At 43.6% G+C, this 14,941-nt stretch overlaps 2 protein-coding genes across 5 annotated transcripts in view; both read left to right on the forward strand.

The window, feature by feature from the left end:
- Nucleotides 1–7,129, forward strand: part of SH3BP1 (SH3 domain binding protein 1) — a 44,107-nt gene extending 36,978 nt beyond the window's left edge. For all 4 annotated transcript variants that reach the window (XM_089528125.1, XM_089528127.1, XM_089528126.1 and 1 more), the window contains 5 exons: nt 43–159; nt 908–1,005; nt 2,378–2,507; nt 4,554–4,663; nt 5,940–7,129. In XM_089528125.1, coding sequence (XP_089384251.1) covers nt 43–159; nt 908–1,005; nt 2,378–2,507; nt 4,554–4,663; nt 5,940–6,340 — 856 coding nt within the window. In that variant the 3' untranslated portion in view covers nt 6,341–7,129. The remainder of the gene's footprint in view (nt 1–42; nt 160–907; nt 1,006–2,377; nt 2,508–4,553; nt 4,664–5,939) is intronic.
- Nucleotides 7,130–9,947: 2,818 nt separating this feature from the next.
- Nucleotides 9,948–12,733, forward strand: PDXP (pyridoxal phosphatase). The gene is made up of 2 exons (XM_089528130.1): nt 9,948–10,611; nt 10,960–12,733. The coding sequence occupies exons 1-2, from the start codon at nt 9,954–9,956 to the stop codon at nt 11,283–11,285; spliced, it is 984 nt and encodes a 327-aa protein (XP_089384256.1). The 5' UTR covers nt 9,948–9,953; the 3' UTR covers nt 11,286–12,733.
- The last annotated feature ends 2,208 nt before the right edge of the window (nt 12,734–14,941 follow it).

Raw genomic sequence — 14,941 nt, forward strand, 5'->3', positions numbered from 1 at the left:
AAGTGCCATGTGAGAAAATTATTTTACTAATCACCTTTTCAGGTACTTGATCCGTTTTTTGGCCAAGCTCGCTGAACAGCAGGAAGTAAATAAAATGACCCCAAGCAACATTGCCATTGTCCTAGGGCCCAACCTGTTGTGGCCTCAAGAAACTGAAGGGTAATGTATAGCTCTCACTGGAAGAAAATTTCTGTTTGTTTTGTATATATTCAGTAACTGAACTCTTTGGACATTTGTATGTACATCACTTACTTCTCTCAAAAGAGAATAGTTTAGTATACCCTTTAGAGCAGGGCCAGTGAACCTGTGACTCTCTAGGAGGATGTTGGTGGACTCCTGTTCCCATCAGGCTTAGACTATTTGGCTAATGGTGACTCGTAATGGAGTGAAATACTGTTCATCAACATTTAGAGGGCCAAAATCCTGCACTAGAGATATATCACACAAAGATTTCCATAATACATTTCTTTTCCACCATGTCTCCCTCCAGATATTTTGACAACTCCCATTTGCCACACTAACTGGATTATGGAAGGTATAATGTAACACGTTTGGAGGCTACCAGGTTAGGGAAGGTACCATATACTATTCAATACAACTCCTCTCTTAACTGAGAAATTAGAAGATTCTAGAACAGCAATAGCAAGTACATTTCTATACCACTTATCAGTGCACTTAAGCACTCCCTAAGCGGTTTACAAAGTGTAAGCTAATTGCCCCCAACAAGCTGGGTACCGATGGGAAAAGCCTACCCACAGGACATGCGGACGAAAGCACCCTCCCAGGCATACTGCCCCAAAAGTGATATTGAGAGGCATACTAAATAGGCCCTTAGTGTGATATAGCAGCGGCATCTCCTTATGTTATCATTTAATTAATACTGTACATGTTGGCTTCTTTCTCCCAGGTGCCCAGTGCAGCTAGACATGGCTTCTGTATCCTCCATTCAAGTCGTGGGAATTGTGGAACCATTAATACAAAATGCTGAGATCCTCTTTCCAGGAGGTAGCCAATCCTTTGTTGGCCTGAATTATTTTTACCATGCCTAGTAGAACTGGGAGCAGCTTATTTTATATTTATGCTAGTCCAACAAGGAATATGAAAACCTTTTTAGTTGTTGTTGTTGTTAACTGCCCTTGAGTTGATCCTGACCCTTATAATTACTATGGGAAATCCCTTTTGTACTGCATCTTTTCCCAAGCTGGTGCCTTCTATTTCTGCTGTACAACAATTCTCATCATTCTTAACTAGCATACCCATCTGATGAGAGTTGTAGTCCAATGCTTCTGGACCTCTGTAGGTCCCCATGTTTTGGAAATCTGGTATATTTTGAGAACTAACAATGCACTACAAGGAGCATTGGGTGTATTTTGCTTTCTCTAGCAAGTTTCCTTTGCAAGTTTTCTGTTGAAAATAGGACATACCAAGGGAATAGAGATTACACTCCATTGGTAAAGGAAAATAGTCAACAGGTCCACAGGTAGGATAAAACCATAAAAAGAAAAGAAAGGAAACTGGAAGGTGGAACTTTCAGGTTGGGAAGCTTTGGTCTTCCAAATGTTTTGACCCCTATGGGCTAGGCTGATACTGGATAGAGCCAGTGGTAAGGGATTGTGAGAGTTGTACTCTAAAAAATGTGGAGAGCCAACAGTTCCTCAGTCCTGCTTCAATATGTGATCACTTTGACACAAATGGGACTTACAAGTGTATTGATGATATTAACTGTGTAGAACCTGAAAATGAGGTTGCTATACAGATATTTTAAAAATACATCACATTTTCAGAGTGGTAGGATTCTAAATCAGAATAATTTTGAAGAACTCTTATTTGTTTGTGGAAGAGAACGTCTGTCAGAGGTATTGCAAGGACCTGCAAAAGAATCCTAAATGAATTGTGTTTACTTTTCATGCCACTTTTGTTAAGTTTCCTTTAGTAGTTTTGGTAAACACTTCTTTCAAAGATGTAATGTGTGCCATCATAGCATTTAATACAAATTATCTTTCCTCTATCTCTTGGGATTAGCTTGAGGATAGGAGGATATTTTTGGAGATTTGCAGTTTAAGCATGCAATGAATGTATTCCTCACATCCCTACTGCAATTTTGCATCTTGAAAAGTTTCTGGAATTCTTGTCTTTAGTTACTAAGGAGATAAATAAATAAATGGACAATTTTTGAGGCACTTTCAGGGATCAAACCTAAATTGTTAGTCTCCACTTAGAAGTGGCACATTGTATCATCGGCTGAATAGTAGGTTAACTCATAGCAACGGATGATACCAAAATTTGAATCTCCTACTGCATGAGAGTAATGCAAAATCTCAAAATGGTTGTTTTTAGCCCTTCAGATTGTCTCATTCATTTTTGCTCTTTTTAAAAGATATTGACTTCAATGTCTCTGGCCTGTTCACTCCTCCATTGGACATCAAACACAGAGAGATCCCCACAACAGAGGAACCCACATCTTCAGTCCTCCCTCCTGAACCTGTCTCACCATCACCTGGGGAAAGGTATAAATAACTACATAATCCTTCATTTAGAATAGTGAGATAAATTTTCCATTATTAGCCTGCAAGGGATCTTGTAGCATCTTTGAGATTATAACTAGCTGTGATGTTGTAGCATAACCTTTCATAGACTTTCTTCTCTTTACTTATGGCCAAAGCTTCTGCTTTAGCATCCTGTCGCTTCATAGCCTAGATCAGTTTTCTCACCACTTCTTTCAGTTCCCTAGCCTCAGATTTCCAATCTTTCAAGCCTTGTTTCAGATCTCTAAATTCATTTTTCAAATGTCTCATCTGTTCCATCAACATCTGTAAAATTCCTGTAGAAATCCCCATCTCTCACAAATCCAGCAATTAAAGGGGTAAAAATAAAGCCAAGACTGCAGTTTTACATGGTAATGCCACCATCTAGTTGTTCTCATCCTTATCTTTTGAAAAGGAAAAACATTCCACCTTCCCACACCCAGAGAAACTCTTTTTAAAGACATATTCAGTAGTAAAATACAGAGTTTTAAGTCTTTCAGACTGCTGTCCCCTCTGTAAATTCTTCAACCAGATACTAATTTTTTACTATTTCTTCTTTTTTATTTTTAAACTTGAATCTTGTAAACAGGCATTTTTCCTCAATGCTTGTATATAGAAAGAAGAAAACTCACTGAAGTTTTGTTTCACTGCCAGAAGGAAGAACTCTCTCCAGTTGTAAATGAAATAATTTAAAGTGATTGAGAAAATGGGGGTATTCTGAATTCTGTGTCCTTTTAAAGGCTCGCATAAGCAGCCTGAGCCAGCTAGTTATTTCCAGGGCTCCTCATTAATCCAAGTCTGCTTCCAACTGCTGCCAATTCAGTGGTCTCCTTATGAAGAGAGTGATCCTTAAAAGATTATATGTACAGCGCTGTGTAAATTTACAGCGCTTTATAAATAAAGGTTAATAATAATAATAATACTTAGCTGGTTGATCTGTTGCTTAGCTTTCTCTGCCATGGAACACAAAACAGAGATGTCTAATCTGGCATAGTCACCACCTGGAAGTCCACTTGCCTCCATTCTTAATTTTAATATATATCAGACATTAGAAGAGCTTTTTAAAATAACATTGTTGTTCCTACCAATACAAGCATCTATATAAGTACTACAGATAAATACATAATAAATATTCTTTCTAGGAGTGCATGGAGCAGAGTATAGGAAAGCCCAGCGTTTTGTATATTCTTTGAATATTAGTTGACAGTGTGTGTCTTTCTGAAGGCAAAAAGTGGCCAGGGTAACACATACCTTGAGTATTCCCTGGTTGGATTACCATCTCCACTGATTGTTAACTCTTTTTGCCTTTTAAAAGGATAAAATTATCCCAATGGTTGAAATGGGCTAATGCATTCTACTTGGAGCTGCCTTTCAAAACTGTTCAGAAACTTCTGTGGGTTCAGAATGCTGCAGCTAGACTGTTGACTGCGTCTGGTTATAGGAAGCATATAACTGGCATCTGGTGCTTTTGGGGCACAATTCGAAGTGTTGGTTTTCACCTATAAAGCCCTATACAGCCTAGGTCCATACTATGTGAAAGCCTGTATCAACCCATATGAGCATGTCTGAATCTAATGATCTTTAGTGTAGGGCTTTTTCTCCATCCCACCACCCTCTTAGGTTCAGTTGGTGGGGAACAGGAGAGAGCCTTCTTGGGGGCTTGCTCCCAAGCCTTGAAACTCTGTCCTCAATTTAAGCAAAAATATTTTTGTTAAAACAGGCCTTCAGCCTTGGCTGACCAGGGTGGAGGGATGTGTAACAGGGTGTGCTGTTTTAATCTGCATTGCCTTGATAGATTCGTCTTAAGTTGCCATAAGTCAGAAATGACTTGAAGGCACACAACAAGAAGAAACTATTTAATGCTTTTAATTTTTTGTATTTCATATTGTTTTAATTGCTCTGTTTTAATTTGTACTGTAAGCAGCTTTCAATCCCATTCAGGAGAAAAGTGGGATATAAAATAGATAAATAAATAACTCAGAAAGCAAATAGCTTACAAGCTTTAAATGTCTTTCTTCCCATTGGCAGGAAAAATCCTGATGTAAGCCCAGGTCCAACCGCAAAGGTGAACCAAGTTAGCACTGAAACAGCCATCTCCTCGGCTATCTCTGTTCCTGCTGATGAAGCCTCGCGGAAAAGTAAGTATGATGCCTATGGGTACTTTTGCATTAAAGAATTTCTCTGGAATTGATATAATTTGCTGTCTCAGCTGTCCAGAGAATACCAATGACACCATTACCATAGCTCTGTATCCTTGGGGAGGGGGTGTCCCCCTACTGTCTTCTTCTGTCTACCCACAACCAGCCTTCATTTGTGGCAATTTTGGGGTCTTCATTCATGATTACAGCACAATCCTCTCTTGTGTATACTTGCTCTCTGAAGAAATGTGCTTTTTTAAAAAGTGACAGTATATTGAACTGTGTTGAACCACAGTTATAATTCTATTTCCAGATAAATGAAGAGTCATAATTGATTTGCTTGTTCTATTTAGTACCAAAAGGTGTTTGCCTAAGCAAAGCACTTCATGCATCTAAATGTATATAGGCTGTACAAGTGGCTCTATTGCTTGGCGCATGCATTATAAAACTGGTAGAAAAGGAAAGGGCTAAGCATTTTAAAAAAAGGGGGGGTTCAGAAATTATTCCAAGCCCCAAGCATTTGGAAGATTATACTCCTTGGGCTATAACTCCCAGTACCTCCAATATATATTTTTAAATTCCCAGAATCCCCCTTGTATATTTTCCAGAAACTGGGAAAATATTTTTGGGCTACAATTCCTAAAATCTCCTGGACTGTTCTGGAAAATGCCCCTGGAGATTCGCATTGGAAAGGGGAAAGCCTGCATAATACTAAACAGCTATATAGGGAACGATACACACACAATATATATATATATAATATGTATATATGTATATAGATCCCTATATATACATACACACTGTGTGTGTGTGTGTGTGTGTGTGTGTGTGTGTGTGTGTGTGTGTGTGTGTGTGTGTGTGCAGTTGTCCCTCCATATTCGCTAGGGTTAGGGGAACAAGACCCCCGTGAATATGGAAAAACCGCAAATAACAAAAACACTGTTTTTACCTGAGAGGACACCTCTCTAGGAATCTCTAGGTCCTCTGGTGCAACTCTGTGGTCAATGACCAACATACACTGACCATAGAATGGCAGTGGAGTAGCTACAAATGGTCTTCCAGTGCAACTTTTAGTTAAAGTTGACCACAGAGTTGCACTGGAAGACCTAGACAGTCCTAGAGAGAACATATTAATGTAATCTGTGAATAATCAAATCCGCAAATATGGAGGGATGACTGTATATATAATAGTATATAGCATATATACATATACAAGAGTGATGTCCACAAAGAGAAATATTTCAAAACCTACAATTTTTATTGTTTTACTTTGCAGCAAAGCGTGTGGCTCCATCCAGACCCACAGTTCCTCCTCCACCTCTAGTTCAGCCTCGGACCCCACCTCCTGTGCCCCTTCAAAGCCTGCCTCCTGCACCAGAGTCTCCCTCCATCCCCAAAGCCCTGCCTCGGAGAACAGTAGGAGGATCCATGCGTGCTCCCTCTGTGCCACCACCACTTCCACCCCAGCCGGCCAGGCGTCAAAGCCGCAGCGCTGTGCCATCCCCAAAGCTTCCTCCAGAACTTCCAAACAGTGAGGCAGCTGAAGCCAAAGAGCCTCCTTCAGATAAAACCAGTACAGAAACGTCCAAAGATTCCACTCCTGTGGCAACAGAGCCTGATGAGCCATCCGATGTGGGAAAAAGCAGCTCTCCACCTTCATCTGATGCACTGGGCTGAGACACTGCCAAGTGATTGAGACCAAGAAGGAGCTCTGATGACTATTGTTTCTGCTTGCCAGTTTTAAGAGTGGTATAAGATCTGGTGCAGTGCTGGGTACTGTGGCTATCAGCTCTTGTTGGGACATCAATAGATCCATGTTGACTTCTGCCACTACCCTGCTTCAAAGCCAGCATGCAAGCCTGCAACCTCCAAATGAACTTTCTCCCTTTCCATGTGCTTCTGCTTTTTATCAGCCCTTTTCCAGAGCTTGGAAGAGTTATTTTTTTGACCATGAGCTTTGACAGCTGGGGGATTCCGAAAGCTATAATAAAAAAGTAACTTTTCCAAACTCTGCCTTTTTCCTCTGCTCATGAATAACCTCTCCCCTGTGTTTGTTCTGTCCTTCTCTTCTCACAGGCACTTTTTTCTCCAACAAGCATCCAGAGACAGAGCCAAATCTACACTTTACACAAAACGAACTGACAGAATTCCAAGCAGGTGGCTGGTCATTTCTTTTTAAATTCTCCCCACATTAAAACAAAAATAAGCAACATCCTACATGTGACTGGCATAGCATAGCTGCAGTACCCTCGAGACATGGTGGGCTACGACTCTTATGCTGTCTAGGGATGATGCAGTTCAGCCTATCTGGAGGGGATCAGGTCGAAGAAGCCTTTCCTTGATGCAAAAGTTCACTTGGCTAGGAACATACAAAGTTAAGAGACCTCTACACATGCTGCCACCCTGATTTCTGATGTCCAGTTTACCTCCCCATGCTGTAAAATACACAGAGGATTTTTTTCCCTTGCTAGTGTTACTGTTTTGTTTTTTTCTGTCAAATTAAGTGGAACATGCTTCTGAAATTTAGGGTCTATTGAAAACCCATATGGTACAAAGTAAGATAACCACCTTGTAGTATTCTCTTTATTCCAGTTGTGCCCTAGAATCATGTGCTCTGTGGATATGTATGTGGGGCTTTCTTGTCAAGGTTTGTTCAGAGGAGGTTTGGCAAAGTTTCTCTCTGGGGCTGAGAGAGTGTGACTTGTCCAAATGAGTCTCCATGGCCAAGCCAGGATTCAAACCGTGGTCTCCAAAGTCATAGTCCAACAGCCAAACCACTACAGCACACTGGCTCTCCCTAGAATCATACATTAGCCCATTTCAACCTTTGGGATAATTTTATCCTTTTAAAAGGCAAAAAGAGTTAACAATCAGTGGAGATGGTATTCCATTTGCAAATCAGTCCAGCATATCCAGGTTATGCTAGATCTTTAAAGTTTTGTTTAAGGCATAAAAAGAAGTACAATAAAAAACATGGACTTTCCAGCTATAGCACCTGGGATGTGGAATAACTGAAGGATTTCATAGAAGGGAAAAATCTACTGGTGAAGCTTTGCACATCATTATCACTCTAGTGATAAAAGTCCTTAAAGGTACAGGAATCCTCTGCAGCTCCAAGCTTAGTTACAGCACAAACATTATTACTACATTCAACCAATAGACATGGGGTTTGTTGAAATATCTATATACATCACTTTGCTTTTGACTTATTTGCAGCTGAATGTGTACGCAGATAACATGTCATTTGAGATGATATGAAAATGTTATCCGGACCTCTCACTTACAACTTGTGACAGCAGCCAGCAACTTTGCTGATTAGAACATTCTGGAAACTCTGGTTTGAAGTCAGATGGGAGCTGCTGTAGTGGAGTTTTAATTTCTGATTTCAGTGAATGTAAAGCAATATTCCTTTCTTTTTGCATGATTTTTTCTCCTGTTGTGGGCAAACACACTCTGCAAACCAGCGCTCAGTCATGACATCCTCACAAAAACACATACAGTGCTGTAGGAATACCTTGAAAGAGAGGTGTAGCCGTCTATGCAAAGAAGAACAGTTCTCAGGATTACCAGGAAATGGAAGACTGTTGAACCTCACTTACATTTGGGGTGCAGACTTGCACTGATAATCCCTTCATCTTTGGTAGCCTTATGATTGCAAGGATGTCATCAACTTATTGTTATACATAATTGCTAAATTATTGGGGTTTTTTACAGGTAGGGTCATATTTATGGCTAATGTGAAAAGGAATATGTTCCTTCATTATTGTTATTTGTAATGAATGGATCTGCTTGCATCAGTTTGTCTCTAGCTCTTGAGAAAACGCTGCAAAATGGGCACGGAGTGTTTTGTGGCATCTTAAAGCCCAATATAAATATTGCAGCATGTTGTCAAGAGCCGGACTCCTCTTCATCAAACGCAGCCTTAGATGCTGATGGCTTTTTCTTGACCCTCTTGCAGCACAGTATGACCCTCAACCCGAGGTTTCATTTACCCAGTTGAACCAGGAACATTTTAAAGCCAGGAAACACTTGCAGATAGCCCAGGATACAAGGGTTTTATTGCACATGCAAGACACAGCTCCAGGATGTTTCGGGGAAGTGTGCAAAGAGTTACATGAGAACAAGCTTTTTATGTCTCCATTACACAAAGAAAAGAGTGCTCTCTCCTCAGAATGTCATGTCCATCCCTTGCAGAGGTGCCTGTCATCAGGAAAAGCCCCAGAGGGTAGAGAAGAGGGACCCAGCTCCTCAGGGGTTTCTATATGTGGAACCTAATTCTTATAGCAGAGGATGCAGAAGGTAATGTGGAGGTCTGGCCTTTGCCTGATTCAGCAAAAGCTGAGATCTGACCGTTGAAATCGGTCCATCATGTTATGCCAGCCCGAAATCATGGCTTGTAATACATTTATTCAGCTGTTATCCAGGTAATATAAGCGTCCTCTATGTCCTACTTCCCCTTTGGTGGCTTCCCTTGTGGGATGATGGGGATCATCGCTCTAGGAAGCTCTGGGTCCTCCAAAAGCCATTCACTTCACGAGGGTTTGCTGTTGCTATCCACAGTTCCACGTTTCCACTGTCAATCCTGGGTTTTCTTCGTCCTGTTGCCGGGGCTGCCAACATGGCTACTCCAGTTGTCATGGCAACATAGTCCTGCCTTCCGTCACGTTCCCTCCGAGCTGCCAATCACGCCACTACTGAGTCGTGGTTGGGCGCTGTGGGTATTGACCCCGCCTATTTCTAGAGAGGCGAAGGGACGCCTCCATCGGCCCTTGTGCCTCTCTTCCGGCGAATGGCTGCCCAGTATGGCTACTCCATGGCAAGGTAACGGGTTGCCATGGCAACACAGTCCAGCCTCCCGTTAACCATAGGCGGGGAAAAATGTCTCCCAGGTGCCAATCACCGCCACCTCTGAGTCCTGGTTGGGTGCTATAGAGGTAGACGCGGGGGATGCCGGGCGCTTTCCGTGGGCCACGCCCCTTGCATCTTTCTCGCGCCGCGGCGTGCCCGTTGATTGGCTGATGAACAGGGGGTGTCAGCACGGCTACTCCAGGGCATGGTAACAGGTTGTCACGGCAACGCAGTCCAGCCTCCCTCCAACCATAAGCGGGGAACATGCCTCCGAGCTGCCAATCACCGCCACCTCTGACTTATAATTGGGTGCCTTAGTGTCCTCTCCCCGCCCATTTGTAGGGACGCCGTGGGCCACGCCCCTTACGCCTCTCTGGCGCCGCGGCGTGCGCGCTGATTGGCTGCGCGGCGGGGAGCGTCGCCGCCGTCGCCGTCTCAGTCCATGGCGGCTTCCAGCATGGCGGGCTGCTGTCGCCTGAGCGGCGCTTGCCTTCGCGAGGTGCTGGGCGGCGCCGAGGGGCTGCTCTTCGACTGCGACGGCGTCCTCTGGACCGGAGAGAAGGCGGTGCCCGGCGCCCCGGAGCTGCTGGAGCGCCTCAGCCGCAACGGCAAGGCCTCCTTCTTCGTCTCCAACAACAGCAGACGCTCCGTGGCCGAGCTGGAACGACGCTTCGCCCGGCTGGGCTTCCGAGGGGTCCGCGGGGAGCAGGTCTTCAGCTCCGCCCTCTGCTCCGCTCTCTACCTCCGGCAGAGGCTCTTGCTCAGCGGCGGAGAGGGAGCCGGGGACTCCCACGCCGCCTCCGACGCCTCCTCAGACTCCGCCGGCGCCGTCTTCGTCCTGGGCGGGGAAGGGCTGCGCGGGGAGCTCAGGGACGCCGGGCTCAGGCTGGCCGGGGAAGGAGCCGCGGGGCCCGGGAAGGAGGAAGAGCAGCAACAGCCTCAGCCGCTCCCGGTCCGCGCCGTCGTCGTCGGCTACGACGACCAGTTCACCTTCGCCAAGCTCTCCGAGGCCTGCGCCTACCTGCGCGACCCTCAGTGCCTCCTGGTGGCCACCGACCCGGACCCCTGGCACCCGCTCAGCAACGGACAGTGCACCCCCGGTGAGGGATGGGGAGAAGCAACACACCGGAATGCCGCTTTCACTCTTTGTATGGCTCTCTGCTATGGAATTCTGGGAGTTGGAGTTTGTTGTGGGCCCAGAGCGGAGCAGAGCCATACAGAGCTCCACTCTGGGCCCACAACAAACTCCAACTCCCAGAATTCCATAGCAGAGAGCCAGACAGGGAGAAGAATCCCCCTAACAGGCATTCCTTACCTTTGGCTCTACTGGCTGCTGGCCTTTGCAATCCAACAATATCTGGGCTGCCCCACTGCATGCCCCACATTAAGTTGCTTATCTGGCTGAAGACTAGCCTTCTGACTTGTCCCTTTTTTCCCCCTTCCCTCAGGGACCGGAAGTCTCACTGCTGCAGTTGAAACGGCGTCTGGGCGCAAAGCAACAGTAATCGGGAAGCCCAACACATACATGTTCGAATGCATCGTGGAGCGCTTTGGCGTGGATCCATCCCGCATGCTCATGGTCGGCGACCGGCTGGAGACAGACATCCTCTTTGGCAAGAACTGCGGCCTCGATACAGTCTTGACCCTGACAGGGGTCTCGCACCTAGAGGAGGCACAGGCTTACATGGCCAGCGACAGCCCTGCCGCAAAGGACCTGGTGCCCCACTACTATGTGGACAGTATTGCAGACTTGATACCAGGCCTTGATGAGTAAGAGGGAGGTTTAGTTGGGCAGAGATCCTAGCTCATTCCAAACTGCCACCCTGCCCTACTTCTTTCTCCCTCTCTTCTTGATTCTGGGTTCATCACATTCCAGTGTTTGGTCAAGAATGAAGAAAGGGATATTAATTCCCTACTCATTATTAAGGATCATTTTTTATTATTATTATTATTTCAGGCAGCTGTAGGAGAACCAGGAATCTAATGTGAAAGTGTGGGATAATTACAGACCAGACCACTATTTATTTATTTATTCGGCCATTCATTTCCTTGGCATGATGTAGTGATTTGTTTAAATGATTTTTGTTTTACAGTTGCCAGTAGTGGCCTTTTTACTGTTGTCCTCTGCTTTAATTTGAAGCACACTGATGTGCTTACTGTTGTGCTTGTCCCAAAGCTTAAAGGAGGCAACATTTGTGCCGGCGTTTTTTGTCTCCCTTCTACAACCACTGCCTTTCCATGCCAGTGTTAGGGATTCTTGTCCAAGAGGAAAGGGAACATTAGAAGTAAATTAAGAAATAACATTTAGGGCCTTTGCAAAATGCCTCTTCAGGATACTTCCTGCGGGTGTGTATGTAAGCAGAGGCTTATCAGAAAAGTACAGCTTACCCTAAACTGACAACTGCTGAGGCTGGGTTTTTGATGCAGACTTCATGTAGGATCCTCGCTGATACTGCTTGAGATACTCATCCACTGCAATTATTCCAAAGGGCTGTGCTGGAGAGAAAGTGGTCAGATAGCTCAGACAGAAGGTACTGATTAAATTGGTAAGCCTGGAATACACACTATTCTAACTATGAATGAAATATGAAGGAGTTTTTTAGTGGTAGTCTGTCTTTGAGTGTCTTCTTGGGCAACAGAATTTTTATCAGTCCCGTTTAATTTTAGTACATGTGATTGCTGCTGCTGCAACAACAAAATTGCACAGGACTATTTTTGTGCCATGATGTTCTGAATAGACTGTCACTTCATTTTACTCCTCCAGCGCTAACAGCTTCCCTTCAAACATTCTTGTCTACAGTATATAGTGGCAGGAACACAATGTTGTTCCCTCTTCCCTTTCTTTGGCTGGGTGAGCCAATGAAACACATTACTAAATTACTTAGTTCCTGTCTGTGCCTGATGGGATGCACCGCCACAAGGGGAAGATGGAGTCTGAACCTTGTACCCCCCCCCCCCAATTCATGTGTGCTTGATGGATGGGATAATAATGGCATTTATAGTGCTGTCAATGTGCCACAGCATCCCAAAGTCAATCCTAGCTGCTTGTCTTTTTCTGGTTTATGTATTTATTAAAGTGTTTGTATAAATTATGCTGATCAGTTGTGCCAAGATGGGTATGTAGCCTCTGGGCCCACTCACTACCTGTACCTTCCATGTTGTTGTGGTTTTCTGACATTCACTGTCATTCTGCATATAATAAAGTGCAGATGCAAGTTGGAATTTGACTCTTATTCACTAACTCATTAAGATTACTGTTGTTGTTTGTTGTTGTGTGCCTTCAAGTTGTTTCTGGCATATGGTGACCCTAAGGCGAGAACCTATCATGGGGTTTTCTTAACAAGATTTGTTCAGAAGAGGTTTTCCATTGCCTTCCTCTGAGGCTTAGAGAATGTGACTAGGCCAAGGTCACCCAGTGGGTTTCATGGCTGAAAGAGTCATAGTCCGATGCTCAAATCACTACGCCACTCTGACTCTTAGGATTCCTGTACATGTATTAATTGCCTAACGCAATAAATATCACATCACTAAGTAAAACACTTGATCATCCTAATACGCTCAATCCTGTTGAATTCGGAATGTGGCAAAAGAAGCCAAAGTGAATCATGATGGGAGTTGGGATGCATAGTAGCCAAGGATGACCATGGGTAAGTTGCTGGTGGTCTTTGATGTCATCATGATAATAATTTGATGGATAAAACAATAGTAGAGAAGGGCTTGAGGCTAGTATGAGACATGGAAGTACTAGAATATTTCCTTTCATAACTAACTTTGAATTCATGTGGTTCTGTTAAGCTTCTTAACATCAGGTTTGGGAATCATGGTCTTCCAGATGAAGTTCTGCAATTCCTAGCATTCTCCATTAGCTGTGGCGGATAGGGCTCTTGGATCCTGCAGATCACCAACATCTGGAGGACCACATGATTCCCATTTCTGCTTTACATTCTAATTCTTACCTCACTGTAGTTGTTCCTTTCTAGTAAGTATCTTGAAATATAGTAACTGGATACTCAGAAATTAATCCTGGTTCATGTGACCATGTAGCACAACATGAGCAGAAAAGTGAGTTCTGTGCTACTTAAAAGTATCCTGCTTGGAGAGGAACATCAAAGAACTGAATTACTTTGAGGAGAGATTATAACATCAGTAGAAATTTCTCACCAGTCGGTGGAACAAGGAGGCTGTTTTAGTAGATATTAGAATTCTACAGCCTCTCCACCATCTGTAATCATATTGTGACACTATACTCTTGTTTCTGCAAACCTGTTCTGCTGCAGCTGCTTTCTATAATGGAGGTTTTATAGAAAGCCTGTTTTACTGGCAGTCATGAACAAAACAGTGGCATATATATTGAACGGCAGGTACAAGGAGCACTGAAGCATGTACTTACACTAATGATTTGGATGCCCTGGGAAAATTGTATTTTTCTGTCTCGAATGCTTCCACCAGAGCAGTCAAAGTGTTGGGGGAGGGGGGACTTTTGTCTCAGTTTCAGTGCAGGAAAGTATGCTAAGCAATATATGGTCAAACATCAATGACATTAGTACTGAAATGCTATCAGATATACTCACGGAAGGGGACAATGTATTGAGCAGTGGTCTGCAGCAGGTCTTCAAGCTAGATTTAATATAAATATGTGCATTAATATGGAATTTATAGAATCCCATCTGGAATGTTCAGAATTTATTGTTATAAAATTTGGAAGGCTTATTAAAGCTTCCAAAGTCTTTTCCCCCAAAATTGGGATAGAAAGCAGCTTACAAATTAAAAAGCAATACTGTTAAATACATACAAACTGGTCAGGCCAAGAGAAAGCACAGTCTTGATCTCCAGAGGCAAATGCCTAGCTTCCTGAGCCCAGCTGCCCAAAATAGCTTGGAAGCTAAGCAGAGTCAGTCCTTGTTAGTACTTGGATGGTGGGAGGTCAACAATGAATACCAAGTGCTGCAGGCTATACTTTAGAAGAAGGATCTGGCAAAACCATCTCAGTATTCCTAGCCTAAGAAAATCCTTTGAAATTCATGGGCTTGCCGTAAGTCATTAGGCAACTTGAAGGCACGTACACACACATTTTGTGCTGAGATGGCTGAGAAACAATCTGACAATTTGTGCTGCTCTACAGTGTACAGCAGTTCTTAAGATATCCCTTAATAGCTTTATGTGAAAGCTGCTTGTTTCCTTCTTACATCTGTACCCCAAACATGACTATTCATTTTCTTTGCACAAAATCCAGTGGAACATCTTTTCACCTCAAATCTAAATATCACCAGGCAATTGAAATGGCTCATTTCCTCATATTAAATTGATAGCTTTTCTTGTGTCAGGAAACAGATCACAGACCTGACCTTTAATTCAGGCTTTATTTCAAAATCTTTTGTGAAAATAACTTTGTTAGAACTGAACATCCTGAATTCAAGTGGGAGCCTAGGG

Source organism: Sceloporus occidentalis, unplaced genomic scaffold (assembly GCF_023333645.1).
Source record: "Sceloporus occidentalis isolate IW3139 unplaced genomic scaffold, rSceOcc1.0.p SCAF_5, whole genome shotgun sequence".
Lineage (NCBI taxonomy): Eukaryota > Metazoa > Chordata > Lepidosauria > Squamata > Phrynosomatidae > Sceloporus > Sceloporus occidentalis.